This window comes from Peromyscus californicus, unplaced genomic scaffold (genome assembly GCF_007827085.1).
Source record: "Peromyscus californicus insignis strain IS unplaced genomic scaffold, ASM782708v3 Scaffold_8__1_contigs__length_139910024, whole genome shotgun sequence".
In the NCBI taxonomy this organism is placed as follows: Eukaryota; Metazoa; Chordata; class Mammalia; order Rodentia; family Cricetidae; genus Peromyscus; species Peromyscus californicus.
The window spans coordinates 75,426,652-75,450,553 of NW_026294606.1; the positions used below are offsets into that span (position 1 = coordinate 75,426,652).

General features: G+C 39.4%; 1 protein-coding gene across 5 annotated transcripts in view; it reads right to left on the minus strand.

Annotated features, from left to right (window-relative positions):
• Abi1 (abl interactor 1) overlaps nt 1-23,902 on the minus strand; it is an 85,713-nt gene that overhangs the window by 34,940 nt on the left and 26,871 nt on the right. For all 5 annotated transcript variants that reach the window (XM_052728905.1, XM_052728906.1, XM_052728904.1 and 2 more), the window contains exon 2: nt 11,772-11,939. In XM_052728905.1, coding sequence (XP_052584865.1) covers nt 11,772-11,939 — 168 coding nt within the window. The remainder of the gene's footprint in view (nt 1-11,771; nt 11,940-23,902) is intronic.

Below are 23,902 nucleotides of genomic sequence, written 5' to 3' on the forward strand. Positions count from 1 at the left end.
GGTGCTGGCCTCTGTCACAGTTACCAGTGACCATTAAGTGTGCAATCATGAGAAGTTTTACCAGAAGTCAAGAAGGTACAGTAAGCATGGGGTGAACCTTGTTAAAAGGTAATATTATATACACTTGGATCTGTGTGTTTCTATCCATCTTGTGAATACAGGCATTGACTCTCTGCTCCATATTTTCTTATTAAAGCACAGTTGTACCGGAAACAGTCCTGGGGTCTAGAAATAATGTATCCCTCTGGAGATCTGGGAAGGTTTGTTTGTTGTCCAGTATACTAAAGATATCCTCTCTCTCCAGGGCAAAGGTGTCAAGGCAAAAGTAGAGCTTATTTCACATTCCAACAGTCTGTGTTCCCTAACATGTGTTCCCTAGAGATGACACTCCTGTAACAAGCTGAACTACATCACTGAAGATGAGGTGTGAAGGCCAGTGAGATGGCTCAGCTAGTAACTCCACTTTGCTACCAAGCTGGATGACCTGAGTTTGATTCCTAAGACCCACATGGTGGAAGGAGAGAACTGATCTCCATAGTGAGACATACGTACATGTACACACACACACACACACACACACACACACACACACACACACTTTTTAATTAAAAAATAAAAGGAATCATTACAGGATGTTCTATTAGATCTTCCATGGAATTGAGGGCACAAATGCTAACATTCTACTATTCTCGTGAGTAAAGTCCTATGTCTTCTATCATCTATGAAATTGTAGGGAACTACCTTGTTAGTCTGCATGGAGGGCAAAATCTTAAGAGACTTCACAGTTGCTTGTGGTTTTTGTTTGTTCATCTTAATAGGTTTTGCAGGGGAGGGAAAAGGGCTGGAGAGATGGTTCAGTGATTAAGAATGCTTATTGCTCTTATAGAGGCTCAGGTTTGGTTCCCAGCATCCACATCAAACAGCCCACTATTGCCTAGTCACTCCAGCTCCAGAGAGTCTAACACCCTACTCTGGACACACACATACCATTCACACAGAGAACACACACACACACACACACACACACACACAAATAAATGCAAATAAAATTAATCTTTTAAAGATAGTTTCTATAGTAGAAATGATTCATACTCTTTGATCATATTCCCTCAGTAATTTTGCAAACTATTTAATATAGTTATAGTATTACAAAATGAAGAATGGTATCCTTAGAATGCCTCTAAACTTTCTTTTCTTTTGTTTCTTTTTTCCAGAGTTTCTCTGTGTAGCTCTGGCTGTCCAGGAACTTGCACTATAGACAAGGTTGGCCTTGAACTCAGAGATCCACCTGTCTCTGCCTCCTGAGTGCTGGGATTAAAGGCATGTACCACCACCGCCACCACCAGGCTGTAAACTTTCTTTTTTGTGGTGCTAGCAATAGAACCCATAGCCTAACACATGCTAGGTAAGTGCTCCACCACTGATTTACATCTCAGCGTCACTACATCATCTTCAAGAGATCCAGTGCAACTTAGCTAAGCGCTAATTGTAGTTAAATTCTACTTGGCATGAAATTAAGTTCAGGACTCTATAGCTCCACAAAGGGGAAACATTGAAATTTTGTTCAGAAGTGGAAGAGATGGACACTACTTACTTTCATATTTACTCCATCTCCTTCACAAGGCCAGTTTATACAGTATTAATCTGAGATACGTTCTTTGTCAGTTCTGCTTAGCAAACTCATCCACATTCAGACTTAAACTGCCATGTACACACACTTTTCTCCTGTTCCTCTGGTGATGCCTCAAAATAAATATGGCACAAACCAAACACCTAAGTCCACACAAGCCTATTTTTTAATAAGTCTACTTCAGTTGTCGATTAAGTTATATACACTCTTTATTTCATATTTATTATCACTAAATCTTGCCACATCTACCTTTAAATATCAGAAACCTGCTTCCTTCTACTTCTAATACTTCAACCCTAAGTTACTACATATCTCACACATTAGTCTTCTAACTGGTCCACAGACATGCAATCTGGACTTTTCCCCCAATCTATTCTTTATAACATAATCACATGAATTTTACCTACCTCCCACCATTAGAAGGCACCCAGAAAGAAAACAAATTTCTTAGCTCCTAGAATATCCCACACAGTTCCAGTCTTCAAGGGAAAAGTAAGTTTAAAAGGGTTCAACTACCTTTCCTATGTGTCTACAGTCTGCTTCTGAAAGTCAGCTTTTGCTCATTCTCCTGCCTCTTACATACTGCACAAGTACTCAATATATTTTTTTTTAAATTACTTGAAAAGTTCTCCTCTGGTTCTCCTATCCACTATCCTGATTCTGAATCACAAGAATCCAAATCATATTCTGTCCAGCAATGCACATCCCACCAATAAGAGTTACCCCAGTAGAAAAGGGCCTGGAACAATGAGATCCAGTGATTTGAAAAATGCAAGCATGAAATCAGAAAACCCAGGTTTGAACACTGGCTCTTTCACTTAATTGTTATAAAATTTTATACAGTTTTTAACCCATTAAGATTCTGTTTTGATGGGGCTGAGAATAGAGCTAAGTAGTGGAGTGGTGGCGTGTGCAAGGCCTTTAATTTGGTATACAGAACATACATGTGTACACACCCATCCATTCTGATTATTGTATCAGAATCTTTAACACTGCTTTATACAAAGTGCACTCAAAAATTTTACAAATCTGGACAGATGCAGTGGCCAACACCTTTAATCAGGAGGCAGAGGCAGGTAGACTTCTGTTTCTCTGAGTTTGAGGCCAGTCTGATCTATAGATAGAGTTCCAAACCAACCAGAGCTACATAATGAGACTATTTCAACCACCTTCCCCCCCAAAATGTATCAAATATAAATCTCATTTATCAAACTAACCAGTTCTACATTCCTAGATTAAGATAAAGCATTTCACACTGGTGAAATGGGCATGGTCTACACAGTGAAAGCCTATCTCATAAAAATAAATAAATAATAAAGGAATAAGTAAATACAGCATTTCTAAGATGTTAAGAACCTAGACACATCACGTTATATATTACAAACATAATGGAAATCATGTTCACACTCCAGTTTTCCACTAGTAACAGGATTTTGGACAGCTTCTCAGATCTAGCTTGATAATCACTAAGGTTCTTCAGGTTAAAAACTCAGTGAGTATAAGGTAAACAAGTACTAAAAGCTACAACTAATTTTTAAAAGATGTTGGGGTGGGGGTTGGAGAGATGGCTCTGCAGTTAAGAGCACTGGCTGCTCTTCCAGGAACCAGGTGGTTTACAATCATCTGTAATTCCAGTTCCAAAGAATGTGACACCCTCTTCTGGCCTTCACAGGCAGTAGGCACAAACATGGTACACAGACATACATGCAGGCCAAACACCCATACACATAAAATTTTAATTAAAAAAATAATATTCTACCCATAAAAAATGTCAGAACACCCTGACATAAACCCTAACCCTCTCTCCTCTACACACCATTAAAAGTACTATGTTAACTTTTTGATGTGTGTGTAAACTGAATGTTTAATTCAAGCTAAATGTTTATTTCTTTAAACATTTATTATTTCTTTATGGTGACAAACTTTAAAAATCATTTCTAACTTTCCTTCTTTTTTATCTAGACTTTTGAAATAGTCTATATATTGAATATATCAACATATTGTTGATATCCACAGTCACTTTACTATTCAGTAACACATCAATTCACTAATTCATATTCTCCATCTCTTTACCTTTACACACACACACACACACACACACACACACACACGGTCTCTTCATGCAGCCCAGGCTCTGAACTTGTCACTCTCAGACTCCTGACTGTAAGGCATGTGCCACCATGCCTGGTTGACAATTTCTTTTTCTTTTTTTCAGTATGTGAGCAAGAACATGCACCAGCATGTGATGCCAGCGGAGGAATCAGTCATTCTGATCTATTACTCACCTCATCCCCTTAGGACAGGGCTCTGGTTAAACCTGTAGCCTGCTGTTTTTACATTACACAGGTAAGCTGGCCAGTCAGCCAGTCCACACAGACTTTTTATGTGGGTACTGGGATCTGAACACGAGTACTGCTGCTTGCGTAAGTGATTGTACCTACTGAGCCACACTAATTTAAAGTCCGCCTTTAATGAATTAACATGTTAGAAATTTGGTAAAAATAAATTGTGTGGTAAGTAAATGTTTTCAAAGAATGATTAAAATATCACCAAAGCAATTCTATCTGGCAGAAAAAAAGTATTTTCTAGGATAAATGTGGAAGGCTAGGTGTACACACTTGTGTAGAAGCAAGACGACTAGGAGTTCAAAGTCATCCCTAGCTAGAGTATGAATATGAGGCTAGCCTGGGCTACAAGAGACAAACAAAATCAAACTCAAACACAAAATTTGTGGTAAATTTCACAAGGAAGTAAAACTATCTTTTGATTAACAGAGAGAGAGAGAGCGCGCGAGCGCGCGGAGGTGGGCATGGTGGACCACAAATCAAGGGCTGTGGATATCTGTGAGTCGGAAGCCAACGCAGTCTATGAAAGGAATTCCAGGCCAGGGATACATGGTGAGACTCTGACTCTGTCTTTAAAACAACAGCAACAAAAACTGCTCTAGCATCCATGAGAACAAGAGGTAGTTTACTCTGGAACCAAGTATGAGTGACCATGGCCTGGAACACAGACTCAGGTTACCCTAATACATATATAATAAGAACAAATACTTCCCACATGGTAACATTTTCGTGAAAGTTTTATTTTTATAGAACAAAAGAATGTTAAGAAATGATGGTATCTCTCAAATACATTGGTGGAAACATCAAGTAGGTTGGTTATAGCAAGGTAGGGAATCTCTGTTACAGAGAATTACCTGATAACTTTCTCAGCCTTTGGGTTGGCTGGTGGCCTATTAGTACATTCCAAAAGAATGTACCTAATAGTCACAAGAATGGTTGCTAGGTAAAACACAGAGGAAGACAATGGTTGGCTATTAATAGCACAAGATAATCTGGCTCCAGATAAGCAACACTGAGGCTCTCTCCTCTGAGCAAGTTGTGGAGGCCCACAAAGGTTTCCTAGTGAGATCTGAGCTTGCTTTACCCAGCAGGGCTGCATTAGAGAATTGCTTGACCACATGTGTGGTTACCAGATGATTGGAAAGGGTCTGCACTTGGCTGTACTAGGAGGAGGTCTTTTGCTCCACCCCTTGGCGTTCCTATAAAAAGCCCTTTAGAAGAGACAGAAGGGGCCAGTGGATAATGGTCCAGGCCCTCCCAAGGCTATCCTGTGTTTCTGTTTTTCTCCCCTCTATCCTTCTATCTAATATCTCTTATCCCTCACTCCTCAAGAGTACCCTGTCATAAAATGTGGGAGCTGATCGCCCAGCTGGGCTCCCACAGCAAGTTTTAGCCAGGTGATTGGCTTTGTGCATCTTTAACATGGCGTGGCTTTGTTGATTTCTGAGAACTTCAGTTCATAGAATCCTCTAAGATCTGAGTGTATGGGCTAGAGAGATGGCATGGTCTCACCAAAGACCAAGTTCAGTTCCAAGAATCCACATCAGAGGCAACTGCCTCTAACTCCAGCTCCAGGTGATTAGACACCCTCTTCTGGCTGTGATGGAACCTGCACACATCTGCACATACCCACACATAAGTTAAAAAATAAATCTTTAAAAAAAAACAAGCCGGGCAGTGGTGGCGCACGCCTTTAATCCCAGCACTCGGGAGGCAGAGCCAGGCGGATCTCTGTGAGTTCGAGGCCAGCCTGGGCTACCAAGTGAGTTCCAGGAAAGGCGCAAAGCTACACAGAGAAACCCTGTCTCGAAAAACCAAAAAAAAAAAAAAAAACACTTGATTATGTAAAATTACCACAAAGAAATACATTGTTTTAAGTGTGCTCTCCTTCCTGTCCTTGTCACTTGGGTGGGTAGGGGGTACAGATAGGTTTCCTTTAAAAATTCAGATAAAAGGTTTGTTCCAATGATCAAAACACAGAAAAGTAGGCAGGAGAGAGATGTGTCACAGCAATACTACTTGATATGTCCTTATTTTCTACAATGTATTTATCAGGAGGCCTCCTGAGCCTCACAACTGCCACTACAGAGAGAGCATTGTGGGTTTCAAGCAAAGACTTTTACATATAAATAAGGCCACAATATATATTTGCTGAAAACAACTAAGAAATGAAAATCTAAATCCTTTTGCCCTCAATAGCAAACGGAGATGGGTTTTAAAAAAAAACAAAGAAGAAGAAGAAGAAAAAAAAAAGTAAGAGTCCTGAGACAAGCTACACAGAGAAAGCCTTCAGCAAAGAAAAAGACAACCTTTGTCTGTTCCTGCTCATTTGGGCCAGACTCTGGAAATGGCCCTATGCCCAAAATTCTGTTACAGAGCTCTGTTCAATACGCCCGAAACAAGGTCCCAATCAACTCTGAAATTAACTTGATTCAGAATGACCTATATATACACACTACAAAATAGATTTCTTAAGAAAATATGAACTGCAAAATCAGACTCCATGGAAACACTTAAGTCAGAATTATTATAAAATAACTAGGCATGGTGGCCCATGCCTATAATAGCAACACTCGGGAGCAAAGGCAGGAAGAACCCAAGTCCCAGGCCAAGCTGAGTTACAAGACTTGAAAGCAGAAGTGAGGGAGGGTGAGATGGCCTGCTAGGGAAGGAAGGCTGCCTGCTAGGCAAGCCTGACTACCTGAAATCGTAAGTGGAACCCATGTGTGCTGGCCAGTTTTTATTTCAACTTGTCATTATAGTCATCAGAGAAAAGGGTACCTCAATTAAGAAAATGGCTATAGGCAAGCTGTAGGGCACTTTCTTAATTAGTGATTGTGGGGGAGGGCCCAAACCATTGTGGATGAGGCTACCCCTGGGATGGTGGTCCTGGGTTCTAAAAGAAAGCAGGCTGAGGAAGCCTTGAGTAGCAGTAAGCAGCATCCATGCACAGCATCTGCATGAGCTCCTGCCTCCAGGTTCCTTTCCTGTTTGAGTTCCTGTCCTGACTTCCTTCAATGATGGGCTATGATGTAGAAGTGTAAGCCAAATAAATCCTTTCTTCCTAGCTTGCTTTTGGTCACAGTATTTCATCATAGCAATAGTGTTCCTAACCAAGACACCATGTAAAGATGGAAGGGGAAACTAACTCCAAAGTTGTCCTCTACCTCCACATGCATACCATGCCATGCCACCCTGCCACAATCATAATAAATAAGTAAACAGAAATAAGGCCATCTAGGAAAACTGACCAATGGGAGAGGGTGATCAGGAGAAAGAGGAGAGGAAGCTAGTTAGGGAATATGGCAAACATATAATATGTACATGTACAAAAGTTTTGTTTTGTTAATGAAAGGCTAGATTTAGATGGCCAGATGGCTGAGTGGGTAGGCTTTGCCACCAAGCCTGACAACCTGAGTTCAATTCTTGGAACCCACAACATAAAAGGTAAAAACCAATTCCAGTAAGTTCCTCTGATCACACAAGTGCCAAGGCATGTGCATGCACACAGACAGACACCAGTGCAGGCAGAAACACACACACACACACACACACACACACACACACACACACACACACACACACACACGTTTAAATATTTTTATTTAAAAAAATAAAAACAAGAATATTAACAATATAACAACTAAGCTCTACTTAGGTATTTTAGTCTCAAATTCTTAAATATTGAGAAAAATGATTACCAGATTTTATAAGGAAAGGGGGACCTGAAACAAAACTGAAAAGTGAACCACAAAAAAATTTAACAAAGAATAAAGGAATAAAATTAAAAAAAAGGACTTTCATGAAGAATAAAAACTAATCAATAAAATAACATAATTCTTTTAACTACTGAAACTTAAAAAGGAGAAAAAATGTAATAGACAAAACCAGAAACTAAAACTGAGGAAACTCTCCTAAAAAGATGTATAAGAATTTAGAAATATTTAGAAAAGGGTTAGAAAAGATAACACAGCAGAAGAAATAAAAAAGTATATTCAGAAATGTAGTGACCTCATCTCCAGACAGAAAGATCCCTTCCTCTTAGAAGATGGACACAGTTAAGCAAGCCCTGTAAGAGCTTTCTTTCCATGCACATGCACGCAACAGGCCACTAAATAAAATATTCAAAAAGTTATCTGAAAGAAGAAAAGACAAATTAAAAACAAAACATTTAGAACCATCCAGAAATTATGGAGTGTGTTTGTAATCCCTAGGAATGCAAGGAGAATCTTGAGTTCTAGACCACCCTTAGCCCTGTCTTTAAAAAAGAAAATCCCTAGACCCAGAGCCTACGGCTCTCTACCTCAATAACATGGTAGAACAGATGAGACATACAAGTTTAAAGGAGGGCTGTAGGGAGCTCAGCGGATGGGAGCTTGTCTGCCATATGGAAGGCCTTAGGTTTGAACTCTAGCACTGCCACCACCAAAGAAACAAAAGTCTAGGAAAAATACGGATAGTAAACAAGTAATAACAGATTCTAAGACCAAATTTGCTTGTTCACACGCCATTTTTAATAGTATATAATCCTGAATAAGTTGCCTGGCCTCTGCATCTGCATCTGTAATGAAGTTGGGTGCTATTTGTTTGTTTTCTTGTTTGATTATTTGTGTTTTGAGACAGGGTCTTACAATGAAGCCTTGGATATCCTGGAACTCAGAGAGCTGCCTGGCTCTGCCCCCTGCATGCTGGGATTGTTAAAGGTGTGTACCATCACGCAGGCTTTGTAAGGAGGCTGTTATGAAGATAAATTAACTCATACTTATTGACATGTGTAAAAACGCTGCCATGTTGTATGTATCATCATACAGAAGCACTCTGGAGAGCAAGACTAGGGATAGAAAGAAGTGGAACAGACTTTGGATTTTTCTTATAATCCCTCAAGAAAGACTGACTGGCGTTTTGCTACCTTCACATAGTACCCAATTTGGTGAGGGATTTGTGAAATGAAGTCTAATGATAGTTCTTTTAAAAACAAAGGACCACAAAACAAAAAAGTATGAATGTGGGAAAGAGACCTGTGGGGCCGGCCCAGGGCAGCCTTGCATAAGTGGGAGGGAGATGAGAGGATGGGAAGTGAGAGTAAGCAGAACGTACCAGAAACGTGTATGAAACTGTCAAAGGAAAAATTTAATCAGTATTTTAAACATATAAACACATGCTCTCACACACACACACACACACACACACACACACGCACGCACGCACGCACGCACGCACGCACGCGCACACAAAACTTCCACGTGAAAAGTCTAGGTTCAAATGGAAAGCCGCTCGGATAAAACCAGAATTACAGTAACAACACCAAAGCCAAAGATACTACAAAAACATAACCAATAATTCTCAAGGCCATACAAGTAATTTCCTTAAAATTCTATCAAATTAAATCTGACAATGTATAAAATTGGCAATTTATTGGAATTTAATCCTAGGACAGCAAAGAATGTTTAACATTTAAAATAATGTAAATCCAAAATCCATACAAAAGCAATGTAATTCATTTTTATTAAGAGATTTAAAACAAACAAATAACCTTGTTCCTGTCCACAGATGCATAAAAAAATAACAAAATCTATGATCTTGTTCCTTATAAGATCTCTCAACAGACTAGACAGTAAACACTTTAAAAAACCTGACAGTTTCTTATAAACGGACATCTACCATGTAAACTATTCATTCCACACAGATAGCTGCCCTACAGAAACAAAAGCAGGACCAGTGAGAATGACCAGAACCTGAAGGCACTTGCTACCAAGTCTGAGAGCCTGAGTACACTCCAGGACTCATATGCTGGAAGGGAGAGAACCACCCGTGCTAATTGGCCTCTGACCTCCAAACATAATATGCTGAGGCACATATGTACCAAACACACAAAAATAAATAAAAATGTAATTTTTAAAAACTGGAAAGCATTTGACTATGGAAAGATCTATATATAAATGTTCATAGAAGTTTAATATGTAATTGGCAAATATGAAAACAACCTGTATTTTCAACAATAGATATACAAACAGATAACAATAGAAATCATTCAACAATAAAAGCAGATTCTTTTATATGGGAACAATATGGGTAAATCTCAAGGTAAGTATGCTATGTGAAAAAGGCCAAAACAAAGTGAATGGGGTATGGGATAGGTGCGTGAATGCATTCACACAAAATTCTAGAAAATCTGAACTCTTCTATAATGACAGAAAACCTGAAAACAGGGGATGGGAAGGAGGGAAGGGCTTACAAAAGCACATTTTCCTTTCTTTATGTTGACGATCTCTTGGGAATATGTGAAAAGTGGCAAGATACTATTATAAGCTTTAATTAAATGTAATTTAGTTTACCTCAACAAAAGTCAACAGACAGGCATGGTGGGATATAACTGTAATCCCAGCTACTCAGGAGGCTAAGGAGGAATGATAAAGGGTTTAAGGCCAGCCTGGGCAGCTTACCATAAGGCTACCTCAAAATAAAGAAACAGGGTGTGCAGATCAGTAGTAGAATACATGACTAGAATACACAAAAGCCCTAGGTTCCATCCCCAATCCAAACAACAAAACACCTTAAACGTTCAGTTTTGTGTTGTTTTCCTCCCAGTGTAAAAGAAGACTTGAAAGAATACAAGTAAAGCAAACGCAGTGGTGCATACCTACGAACCCCGCATCCAAAAGCTAAAGCTGCAGGCAGGAGAGACGGCTCAGCCATTAAGAGCACTGGTTCATCTCACAGAGGACCCAGGTTTGATTCCCAGGATGCACATGACAGCTCATAATCATCTGTAACTCCAACCTTAGGAGATCCATGCACCAGGCACTCATGTGGTACACAGACATATTGTAGGCAAAACACTCACGTACATAAAAAAAAAAACACCCCCTCTCCCCAAGAGGCTAAGACAGCTGGATCTCAGTTCAAGAGATCCAGGGCTACAATGAGGCCATTTCAAAACTTAACAAAACAGTAGGCTTACTCAACTCAAAACAAAACTAAAAGTGATCATGACCACAATCAATCAGTAAAATACTAGGTAAGGATATCTATACCCAGATTATCTATACCATCATTACATTCCATTTGTCTGAGATTGCATATATACCAGAGGTCTACTGAGATTTTTATATCAGTGTCCAAGAACAATGAATTACTCGTATGTCTCATGGTAGTGACTGTGTGAACATATCTACTGTACTGCCAGTCACACTTTTATATTGCATAACAGCTGGTAATGATAATAACTTCCTACTGGTCTATATATTTACAACACTTGTTACCAGTGTATTAAAGAACGCTACTCCTACTTTTTTTCTTTTTTTTCAGAGTAAACCTTTTAAAATGATATCTTTTTTTAGCTAATGTGTACTGGTGTTTTGCCTGCATGTATGTCTGTTGTGATGGTATCAGATCCTCTGGAAGTGGAGTTATAGTTTTGAGCTGCCAAGTTGGTGTTGGGAATTGAACTCAGGTTCTTTAGAAGAGCAGGCAGTGGTCTTAATTGATGAGCCACCTCTCCAGCCTAATACTATTTAATTATTTAAAAAACTTTTTTCTACACCTCCAACTGCCTCATGAACCTTGCATTTCCCACTCTTGACAACATCAACCATCCATAGGGAACAGTGGGTAGACTTATATACCATGAAGATTGACGTAGGTGTTCTCTACAATGTTGACACCACAACAAAATCTCCTAGTGACACATTTCTTAGCAGGTATATACCCTTATAATTAAGCAATGTATGACTATACTTAAGATACATGCTGCCATTTGACTAAACATGAACCTGAAAGACTTTACAAGCTGGTACCTGTGAGATATGGTTGATGGAAGACTCCATCCTCCGAAGCTGAGAGGCTTGGATATCCAGCAACTGGAGTACATTGTTGGCCAATGCATTTATTTGATAAGCAACACTAGCTAGAGATTGGGTTGTATATGCTTTGGTCTCTTCTAGAGCTTTTCTCTTGTCTGTAGCCTGAAATAAGAACAAAAATAACCAATTCTTAGTTAACATTCATTAAACACACATTCTATACAGTCATTTTTCCCCATTTAAAGAGCCCAAATCGGCAATATCTAACTAGCCAAATGGCATGCTGATATTTTGGGGGGGCGGGGCGGGGGGGGGGGGGGGTTCTTTACAGACCTTAAAAAAAATATATTCAATTTTATATGAAAAAACAAAAAAAACCAGGATAACTAAAACAATCCTGTACCATAAAAAAGAACTGCTGGAGGTATTACCATCCCTGATTTCAAGCTCTACTACAGAGCTATAGTAATAAAAACAGCTTAGTATTAGCACAAAAATAGACACATTGATCAATGGAATCAAATCGAAGACCCAGACATAAATCCACACACATATGGATACTTGATTTTTTGACAAAGAAGCCAAAAATATATAATGGAGAAAAGAAAGCACCTTCAACAAATGGTGGTAGCATAAACGGATGTCCACATGTAGAAAAATGCAAATAGATCCATATCTATTGCCACACACAAAACTCAAGTCCAAGAGGATCAAAGACCTCAACATAAATCCAGTTACAAGGAACCTAACAGAAAAGAAAGTGGAGAACAGCCTTAAACACACTGACACAGGAGACAACTTCCTGAACAAAACACCAGAAGCACAAACACTAAGATCAACAATAAATGGGACCTCGTGAAACTGAAAAGCTTCTGTAAGGCAAAGGATCCTGTCAATAGGACAAAACTGCAGCCTATAGAATGGGAAAAGATCTTCACCAACCCCACGTCTGACAGAGACAACATATATAAAGAACTCAAGAAACTAGACATCAAAAAAAACCAAATAATCCAATTTTAAAAAGGGGTACAGATCTAAACAGAGAATTCTCAACAGAAGAATCTCAAATGGCTGAAATACACTTAAAGAATTGTTCAACATCCTTAGCCATGAGGGAAATGCAAATCAAAATGAGTCTGAGATACCATCTTAACACCTGTCAGAATAGCTAAGATTAAAAATACAATTGACAGCTTATGCTGGAGAGGATGTGGAGCAAGGAGAACACTCCTCCACTGCTGGTGTGAGTACAAACTTGTACAGCCACTTTGGAAATCAAATAGCGGTTTATCAGAAAATTAGAAATCTATCTAAATCAAGAGCCAGCATATACTCAAAGAACACTCAATCATACCACAAGGACACTTGCTCAACTATGTTCACAGCAGCTTTAGTTGTAATAGCCAGAACCTGAAAACAACCTAGATGCCCCTCAACCAAAGAATAGATAAAGAAAATGTGGTACATATACACAATGGAGTATTACTCAACTGTTAAAAACAATGATATCATGAAATTTTCAGGCAAAGGGATGGAATTAGAAAAAAAATCATCCTGAGTGAGGTAACCCAGACCCAGAAAGACAAACATGGTATGTACTCACTTCTAAGTGGAAAATAGCTGTAAAGGATAATCATGCTACTATCCACAGACCCAGAGAAGCTAGGTAACAAGGAAGGTTTAAAAGGGGACACATGGCTCTCCCAGGGAAGGGGAAATAGAGATCTCCCAGGTGGACTGGGAGTGGTGTGGATGGGAACTTGAGGGATCAGGTGGAGGATGGTTGGAGGGGAAGAGATGACTGAAAAGTGGGGGGGGGGCACCTTTTCAGGGTTAGGTAGAAACCTGATGCCAGGGAAACTCCCACAAATTTACAAGTATGACCCCAGCTAAGACTCCTAGCAATAGTGAATATGTGGCCTAAACTGGCCATCTGTGATCAGACTGGTGACTACCCCAATTGTCATTCAAGAACCTTCATCCAGTAACCGATGGAAACAGATACAAAGATCCATGGCCAAACATTAGGCTGACCTTGGGGAATCCTGCTGAAGAGAGGGAGGAAGGATTGTAGAATCCAAAGGGGTCAAAGGACATTACAAGAAAACCCACAGAATCAACTAACTTAGGTCATAGGAACTCGGAGTCTGAACCAACAACAAGGGAGCCTTCATGGGACCAACTTAAGCCCTCTACATACATATATATGACAGTTGTGTAGCTTGGTCTATTTGTAGGACTCCTAATAATGGGAGCAGGGCTGTCCCTTATGCTTTGGCTAGCTCTTGAGAACCTATTCCTCATACTGGATTGCCTTGCTCAGCCTTAACGCAAGGGAAGGTTTTTTGGGTTTGTTTGGGTTTTGGGTTTTTTGGTTTTTGGTGGTTTTTTTTTTGGGGGGGGGGGGGTTGGTTTTTGTTTTTATTTTTTTCTTTTTCTTTTCCTTTTTCTTTTATTAAGAGATTTTCTATTCATTTTACATATCAACCACAGATTCCCCTGTCCTCCCTCTTCCCACCCCTGAGCCTTCCCTCCCAACCCACCCCCTATTCCCACCTCTTCCAAAACAAGGTCTCCCACGGAGAGTGAGCAGAGCCTGATACATTCAGTTGAGGCAGGTCCAAGCCCCTCCTCCCTGCACCAAGGCTGTGCAAAGTGTCTCACCACAGGCACTGGGCTCCAAAAAGCCGGCTCATGCACTAGGGACTGTTTCTGATCCCACTGCCTGGGGTCCCCTAAATAGTTCAAGCTAAACAACTGTCTCAACTATCCAGAGGGCCTAGTCCAGTTCCATGGGGACTCCTCAGCTATTGGTTCACAGTTCATGTGTTTCCACTAGTTTGGCTAGTTGTCTCTGTACTTTTTCCAATCATGGTCTCGATAGCTCCTGCTCATAGAATCCCTCCTCTCTCTCGTCAATTGGTCTCCTGGAGCTCTGCCTGGGACCCGGCCATGGATCTCTGCATTTGCTTTCATAGAACCACTGGATGAGGGTTCTATGATGACAGGATATTCAGCCATCCGATCACCAGAATAGGTCAGCTCAGGCACCCTCTCGACCATTGCCAGTAGTCTACGATGGAGTCATCCTTGTGGATTCCTGGGAACCTCCCTAGCACTGCTTCTCCCTATTCCCATGGTGCCTTCATTTATCATGGTATCTCTTTCCTTGTTCTCCCACTCTGTTCCCATTCCAGCTGAAGAATGGATAAAGAAAATGTGGTACATATATACAATAGAGTACTACTCAGCAGAGAAAAATAATGGCATCATGAGGTTTGCAGGCAAATGGATGGAACTAGAAAATATCATCCTGAGTGAGGTAACCCAGACTCAGAAGGACAAACATGGTATGTACTCACTCATAAGTAAATACTAGATGTAAAGCAAAGGATAACCAGACTGCAACTCACAGCTCCAGGGAGGCTATCTGGTAAGGAGGACCCTAGGAAAGACATAGGGATTGCCCAGCGATGGAGAAATGGATGAGATCTACATGAGCAAACTGGGAGGGTGAAGGGGAGTAATGGAGGGTAAGAGAAGGGGGTGGGGGATGAGAGTTAAGGAAAGGTTCTTAGTCCTACTGCAACTTGATATGCCATGCTTTGTTGCTATCCATGAGAGGCCTGCCCCTTTCTGAACAGAAACAGAGGAGTGGGGGTGGGGTGGAGTAGGAGGAGAGGAGGGAGGAGAAACTGTGGTTGGGATGTAAAATAAATAAAGTTAATTTAAAAAAAAAAAAAAAAAGCCCAAATCAGTTTGGCAAGATAACTCAATAGGTCAAAGTGCTTGCTGTACAAGCCTGGTGACCTGAGTTTGATTCCCTGAAGCTCCTTAAAGATGAAGGAGAAAAACAGCTCCAAAGATGTCTTCTGACCTCCCCATGCATGCTGTGGCACTGGTACCCTCACACTTATGCACAACTTATGCTGAAACTAAAGGGCCACCTAGCTTTTGAGGGCTCAGTATTGATTACTACTCAGAGAAGAGGAAAGTATAACAGCAGTCACAACAAATGACACAGGATACCAGTGTCACCAATGGTCACAAGCGTGCAGAGTGTATTAATAAGTTAAAAACCATTCAGTGTAACATTTATGTGGCTATAGTAAATGGATGAGATAAAGGATAGGTGGCAGGGAGAGCGGAAAATAGAAGCAAGCAAGGTTTAATCAAAGGAAAAAAGAGGAATAGAAATATCTGTTATGAAGAAGAGAAAATAGCAGAGGGGGGGAGGCTAGAGTTATAACCCTGTGGTAAGTATGTGTTTGTTGAGCTCACAAGGCCTACAATTCAGACCCTAGAAGAGCCTGAATGAATGAATGAATGAATGAATGAATGAGTGAGTGAATGAAAAGAATGAGACTTCTCAGTAACAAGAATAAGCTTAAATAGAAGAGGAATAGAACATAAAAACAAAATCTTAATAAGATAAAGTCAGTATAGAAAAATAGAAAGCAAAAGGGAAACACAGTAGATCATAAGAAAACCAAAGGAAAAGGAAAAGTGTCCCCTGAACTGGAGTCCTGGATTGAATAATAAAGAGAGTGAGCTAAGCAGCCAGCTTATCTCCTGCTTCTGACTCCATGGCATGCCATCATGAGGAACTGGACTCTCAGACTGAACCAAAACAAACATTTCTTCAATTGCTTTTCTGCCAGGTACTTGTTACAGCAATGAGGAAAATAACCAATAATTAGTTCTGGTCATGTAAGAGAGACAGCTGTGCATGATGGACTGAAGCATGTTTTCTCTGTTGTCTTTACTCATGAGTCCTGTACATCTAAAAGAGAGGCCGGGCGGTGGTGGCGCACGCCTTTAATCCCAGCACTCGGGAGGCAGAGCCAGGCGGATCTCTGTGAGTTTGAGGCCAGCCTGGGCTACCAAGTGAGTTCCAGGAAAAGGCGCAAAGCTACACAGAGAAACCCTGTCTCGAAAAACCAAAAAAAAAAAAAAAAAAAGAGAGAGAGATATGCGCATATACCATATTGACAGACTGTACTGTGGTGGTTTTTACTGTTTTGTTTACTCAAGCTCAGACTATGTGCTCCATAATCTTCTCCTTTGTATGGCTGCCAAACACACTGGGTTAGAACTAGCCAAAAGAGGGGTTTGTATAAGCAACGCTGTCTACCATCTGCAGGTGTCCCTGGTTAGATGCAGTAAGAGGCATGGAGGAACTAGTGGGCTCCAGCTTGACCTTTCTCTCTCTCTCTGTTCCTGATTTTGACAGCAGCCCCACTCATGTGACAGGTCTCCAGGTGTGGTTGGCAAATCTAGAGTGGCACAACTTCCGAAAGCATTAGCTTTTCCTTTGCAGACCGGTTTCTGCAGCTGGATGCTCTAGCTTCTCAAGTTGACTGGTTATTACTTTCTGATTTCCATTCTCCCTGGATCTTCACTGTTTCCTCAATTATTACTATAAAGGTCAAGTGAAATTACAGAATAAATACCTTCTCTAGAAATCACACTGGACTGCTTCCTGCTTTAAATCTTGACTTTAGCACATTTTCCTTGTTGGAAATAACTACATACATTTTGACTACATGGTAGTCAAAATGAATTTTGTCACCTGTCATTGGTTCTTCACATTGGTTCTAGTTTTTCTTTTGCTGTCATAAATTGAGGTGATATGCATATTGTTTGCACTTGCCCTTGCTTTTCTTCTGGGCAAATTCCTAGAAGTGAAGAATACATAGATTTTAAGCAGTTGTGATATGTGTTGTCTGGCTGCACTGTCCAGGACGTGGAGTGTTTTGCAATCATTCTTTTTAAGAAGAACTAAAATTGTTTGGGAAGTAAATTAGTTGACAGCAAAGGACTAAGTGGAAGGAAAGCCAGTATCTTGGGCTAAAATGAGGTCTTTTATATGAATAATACATAAATATGTACTAAGTCAGGTATTTAGAGGAGTTTGAGAGAGGCATGACGATAGATTGTCCTTCCAGGCAAAGGTTTAGCTGTCCACAGGGGCCTGAATCTGCCCTCCCTGGTTCACACGGAAGACTTCCTACGGGAATTGGGGGCTCGCATGTTATCTGTGCTCTGTGACTGAAGAAGGGGAATGGATGTGCATAACTTAGGTCACATGATGGGGGCACTGTTTCCCTGGGCAAGGGAGTGGGAGACCTGGCTAGTGGGTGACCTGTGCAACCTGACAGCAGCTAGAGTGCTGACCTTAGGTGGCGGTGTTGTGAGTGCACACTGGTGGAGGTGGGCTCTGCTGCCTTGCTTATAGTCCTCTTTATTAGGGCCTGTCTTGTCTAACAGCGAATTTTGTTTTGTTGGGGTTTTTTTGTTTTGTTTTTTTCATGGGAGGTCTCACTTTGTAGCTGAGGCTGGCTTGGAATTTGCTATTGTATCCCAGGCTGGCCTTGAACCTATTTGTAATTTTTAAATATACTTGCTCTTTCTAAAATAGGGTTTCCCTAGATTGTGTCCTAAGACTTTTAAAGTATAAATGCATTGTGATACTGATGATAAAGGGATTTTTGGGGTTGTAACTATGATAAAACTTAAAATTTCAGAGCTGCGTTATCTTTCTATTAGAAATACCAGGAAGATATAAATTGACTACAAAGGTTTCAGAGCGTTTGGGAATACGGTTAAAGATGAAGACAGGCTAAGTGCAGCTGTAGTTGACTGTTCTGTGTAAGCTTCCCAGTTAAAGAACAGACTATGCCACAAATCCTATTCCCATTCCATGCCTCCATTTTTCCTTTTTTTCTCTTGTGAGGCAGGTTCTCCAGTGTTGCCCAGGCTGTCCTCAAATCCGGTCATCTTCCTACCTCCCAAATGCTTGATTATGGTTGTGGACTAGGACTCCTGGTTACCTCTCTGATGAGCATTATGACAAGGATGTTTTCTCTTTTGGAAGTCAGGTACTGACATACTAAACGGGAAAAAGATTTCACCCGCAGGTGAAGAAAGAGTGAGAAAGAGGAAAGGCAGGTGGAGTAAGGGTATGGATGGGGGTTGGTACCAACGGAAAGGAGGAAGGGAGACAGAGGATGCAGAAGACTGAGGTTGCTTACAACCAGCCATTTTTTATTTCATGCAATGAAAATAGGGTTGTTTTTTTTTCCTTTTCCTTTGAAGAAGCCATGAGGGGACAGAAAAGGAAGCAGATTTACTATTAAAAGTTTCTACTCCAGCTAGCAGATCCTAATTTAGTAAGTTTGATTTCTGCAGGTGGATAAGGAAGGAGGAAGAAGAAAATTGGTAATGGTTGAGATGATCACAGAGTTCAGTTATCTAAGGAATTTCCTGTATGGTTTATTTTAAGTGTGTTCACTGTGTTGCTTATTTCAAGTGCAGCTATTTTAAACAATTAACGTTTCTTTTAAAGCTGTGTGTGTTTGATTCCCTTTAAGAGGCCTTCATCCATTGTATAAAACAAGGATGATAAATGGGCTTCCTATCAGAAGTCAATCCCAGTGTCATCAGTTAACAGGGAGCCTACTGTAGTTAATGCTGGTCTTAGTTCTGTGGATACATTCTTAGTTGTCTATAGTCTGTGATCCGTTTGTTCTCTCCTTGGGCATGCTAAGGTGATTGGTTGGTGATTATAAGGAAGCTACAAACAAAATAACTAGCAGCAGTCATTTTCTGCAAATTTGCTGTTCAAATTTATAGTTTTTATGAGTGGAAACTAATGGTAACTTGAAAGGCATTCTCCAGCAAGGTGTTACATCTACACATGGCTTTTTTTTGCTTGTTTTGTTTTATGATTTTTTTTGGGACAGGGTCTCTCTGTTCAGCCCTGTCTGTCCTGGAACTCTGTAGACCAGGCTGGCTTCAAACTCAAGAGATCTGCCTGCTCCTGCCTCCCAAGTGCTAGGATTAAAGGCATGCACCACCACCACCTAGCCACACATGGCTTTTGAATGCTTGAAATATTGCAAGTCAGAGAAAATGAAAAAAAAAATTTTTTTTTCTGTTGTGAGGAGTGAGATCTCATACAACCCAGGTTGGTTTCGAACCCGCTGTATAACTAAGGACAACCTTGAATTTGACACTTTTGATTTACTCTTGGGTTGAATGCTAGCACCACAGGTATGTACCACCACTCCTAGCTGGTAATTTTTTTTTTTTTTTTTGGTTCAGGATATAGCAGCCAGGCTTTTATGTATGCTAGGGAAGCATTCTACTAACTGAGCTAAATTCCCAGCCCCCAAGAAAATGAAGTTTAAAATTTAGCTACTTTGATGGAGCTGAAGACATGGCTCAGCAGTTAAGAATACTTGCTGTTCTTGCAAAAGAACTTAGTTCGATGGCCAGCATCCACACGTGTTTGGATCACAACTGTCTGGGTACCAGGCATACGTGTGTGTGTGTGTGTGTGTGTGTGTGTGTGTGTGTGTGTGTGTGTAGACATGCAGGCAAAATATTTGTACAGATAAAATAAAAATTACTCTCAAAAACTTAATTTCTTTTTTTGGTATTTCAAGACAGGGTTTCTCTGTGTAGTTTTGATGCCTGTCCTGGATCTCACTCTGTAGATCAGGCTGGCCTTGAACTCAGAGATCTGCCTGGCTATGTCTCCTGAGTGCTGGGATTAAAGGCATGCACACCGCCACCACCCGGCAAAACTTAATTTCTTGAGATACATCATTTTTTATTGTTGCCAGTGACCTACAAAGTTTCTATTTTCTCTATATCACTACTAAAACTTTCTAATACTAAAAAAAAATTGAGATTATATTATATTAATTCTATTTCTTCTTTTCCTTTGCTCCCTCCAAACCTTTCTCCTATATGCCTCTCCCTGCTCTACTTCAGATTCACGGCCATTTTTAAAATCAATTGTTACTACGTGTGTATATGTATACATATATACATATGTATTCCTAAAAATAACTTGTTGAGCCCATAAAATGTTACTTGTATGTATGTCTTCAGGCTCACCACCCGGAACTTAACAACCAGTTGTTGTACTCTTCCCTGACTTTAAAATTTAAAATGGAAGCTCTGTAAAATTCTGTCTTTGCTTAAGTATGACATTATTGTTTGTCTGCATTGTACTGCATTGTACTTTATTGCAGCAGAATGAAAAGGTTCTTATGTGTAGGTTTATAAGTAGAATCATTTCTATTAACATTTAATTGATTGTACATAGTTATATGATTCTATAATAAAGAAAACTGGAAAATAAAATACAAATTTTTACATGAGAGGAAAGGAGAAAGAGACGTTAGCCCAGAGTCCTTCCACTCCTGTGATGGAAAAATATGTGTAAATTGAAACCTAAAGAAATGGGCAAATGAAATTCTACAATATAATGGATGGCTGAAAATATTTACCTTATTCAAGTTTAAGTCTACCTGGTTTTGTAGACAAATGTTTATTTTGCCTTTTTAATCTTAGAAAACCCATATTACCACCACTACCACCCCCAGAGTTCTGAATTTTGATTCCAGAACTAATGTCCTTGCACATTCTAGACAAGTGCTCTACCATGCAACAAAATTCCTAGCCTAGATTCTGTGTTTTAATGCAAAAAGACTTTGCTTTTAATAGTGTGAATGGCTACTTCTATTCAAGTCTATTGAAAATTGTATTTGTATTCCTAGCCACTAAAAGAGCAAGAAAAAGAAACAAGACAATTTCAAAGGAAAATGTAAACTTGTTTTACACTGATAGCATAATTGTTTAAACATCTTAAGTAATCTGTAAAAAGTGGCTAAAGTTAATAAATGAATTTAGAAACACTGCAGAATCACAAGACTAGTGTTTTAAAGTCAGTTATCTATAAACTTACCTGTAATCCCAAGACTCATCAGAATAGCTCCAAACTTTTTTTTAAATTACTCTCCCATATAATTTATTATCATTACTGTGTGTATGTACTTTGTATCTTGCATCATTTGTTGTGACTGCTGTTACACTTTTCCTCTTCTCTGAGTGGTAATCAATATTGAGCCCTCAAAAGCTAGGTGGCTCTTTAATTTCAGCAAGCTAGAGATGGAGGTGGACAGATCTCTGTGCATTGGAGGCCAGCCTGATCTACAAAGTAATTTTCAGGCTAGGCCATTCAGTAAAGAATCTCAAATAAAAGTCAAAGAGATCTACAAATCAAAGACGCAGATCACAATTTAAAAAAAAAGGAACATTAAAAAAGCAAGGCAACACAATTAAAAAAAAAAAAGGAACATTAAAAAAGCAAGGCAACATGACTCCTCATAAAACATGTAACTCAATCAGTAAACTCAAAAACTGAAATGGGTTAAATGCTGGGTGGATGAAGACCTCACATTTCTTGGCAAAAAAAGGAAGATATACAAATGAGCAGATGAATGAAGAAATTAATCCAGAACCTAGACAGGAAATATAGCACTGGAGAAGAGAGTCACCAAATGAAGGAGAAAATCATCAACATGGATAAGAAAGTCAGTACCATGCTTTTAAAAATTCAGAAAGAAAATTTTTTAAGGGAAAGAAAAAGCTGTGGAAATGAAAAGCTAAATGAATTAAATTAAAACATAATGGAGTCTCACCAGGAACAAGCAGGGAAAAAATGAATGGAATCAAGGATAAAGGAAAAGATTTAGGAAATACTATATTTAAACAGCAATAAAGGAAAACAACACTGAATAAGCATAACCCAAACATCCAAGAACTTCAAGATAGAATCAACAGACCAAAACTAATAACCAAGAAAGGAAGGAAGGAAGGAAGGAAGGAAGGAAGGAAGGAAGGAAGGAAGGAAGGAAGGAAGGAAGGAAGGAAGGAAGGAAGGAACTATTAAAGGGCCTAAGAGTAAATGAATGCCAACCAGAATTGCAAGATCACCAACTCTGTCTCATAAAATTGACTGACTGAGAAATAAGGGCATCAAGATAAGAACAAAACAATGCAGCTTATATCCACCAAGCCAGCACTGAGGTATACTTTAAAAGAATCATTGCATTCAACAGTGTAAAAGAGGAAATCCCTAATACTAACAGGGAAGAAAGAAAAGAAGAAACAGTAATTCAACCAACCAGAAAATCAACATAACTACAATAACAAACCTCTCTCAACAATAACCTTAAATGTAAACAGGCCGAACTCACCAATAAGTTCTAGCTAGAGCAATAAGACAACAAAAGGAGATCAAGGGGATACAAATTGGAAAGGAAGAAGTCAAATTTTCGCTATTTACAGATGATATGATAGTATACATAAGTGATCCCAAAAATCCTACCAGGGAACTTCTACAGCTGATAAACACCTTCAGTAATGTGGCGGGATATAAGGTTAACTCAAAAAAAAAAAAAATCAGTAGCCCTCCTATATATAAATGATAAATGGGCTGAGAAAGAAATCAGAGAAGCAACACCCTTTACAATAGCCACAAATAATATAAAATATCTTGGAGTAACTGTAACCAAACAAGTTAAAGACCTATATGAAAAGAACTTTAAGTCTTTGAAGAAAGAAATTGAAGAAGATATCAGAAAATGGAAAGCTCATGGATAGGTAGGATTAACAGTAAAAATGGCAATCTTACAAAGAGCAATCTACAGATTCAATGCAATCCCCATCAAAATCCCAACACAATTCTTCACAGACCTAGGAAGAACAATACTCAACTTCATATGGAAAAATAAAAAAAAAAAAAAAAAAAACTCAGGATAGCTAAAATAATCCTGAACAATAAAGGAACTTCCAGAGGTATCACCATCCCTAACTTCAAGCTCTACTATTGAGCTATAGTAATAAAAACAGCTTAGTATTGGCATAAAAACACTTGGATCAATAGAATCGAATCAAAGACCCTGACATAAATCCACACACCTATGAACACCTGATTTTTGACAAAGAAACCAAAATTGTACAATGGAAAAAAGAAAGCATCTTCAACAAATGGTGCTGGCATAAAACTGGATGTCAATATGTAGAAGAATGTGAATAGATCCCTATCTATCGCCATGCACAAAAGTCAAGTCCAAATGGATCAAAGACGTCAACATAAATCCATATACATTGAACCTGATAGAAGAGAAAGTGGGAAGTAGCCTTGGACACAGAAGACTACTTCCTGAATATAACACCAGTTATATAGACAGAATATAGCACAGACACTGAAATCAACAATTAATAAATGGGACCTCATGAAACTGAAAAGCTTCTGTAAGGCAAAG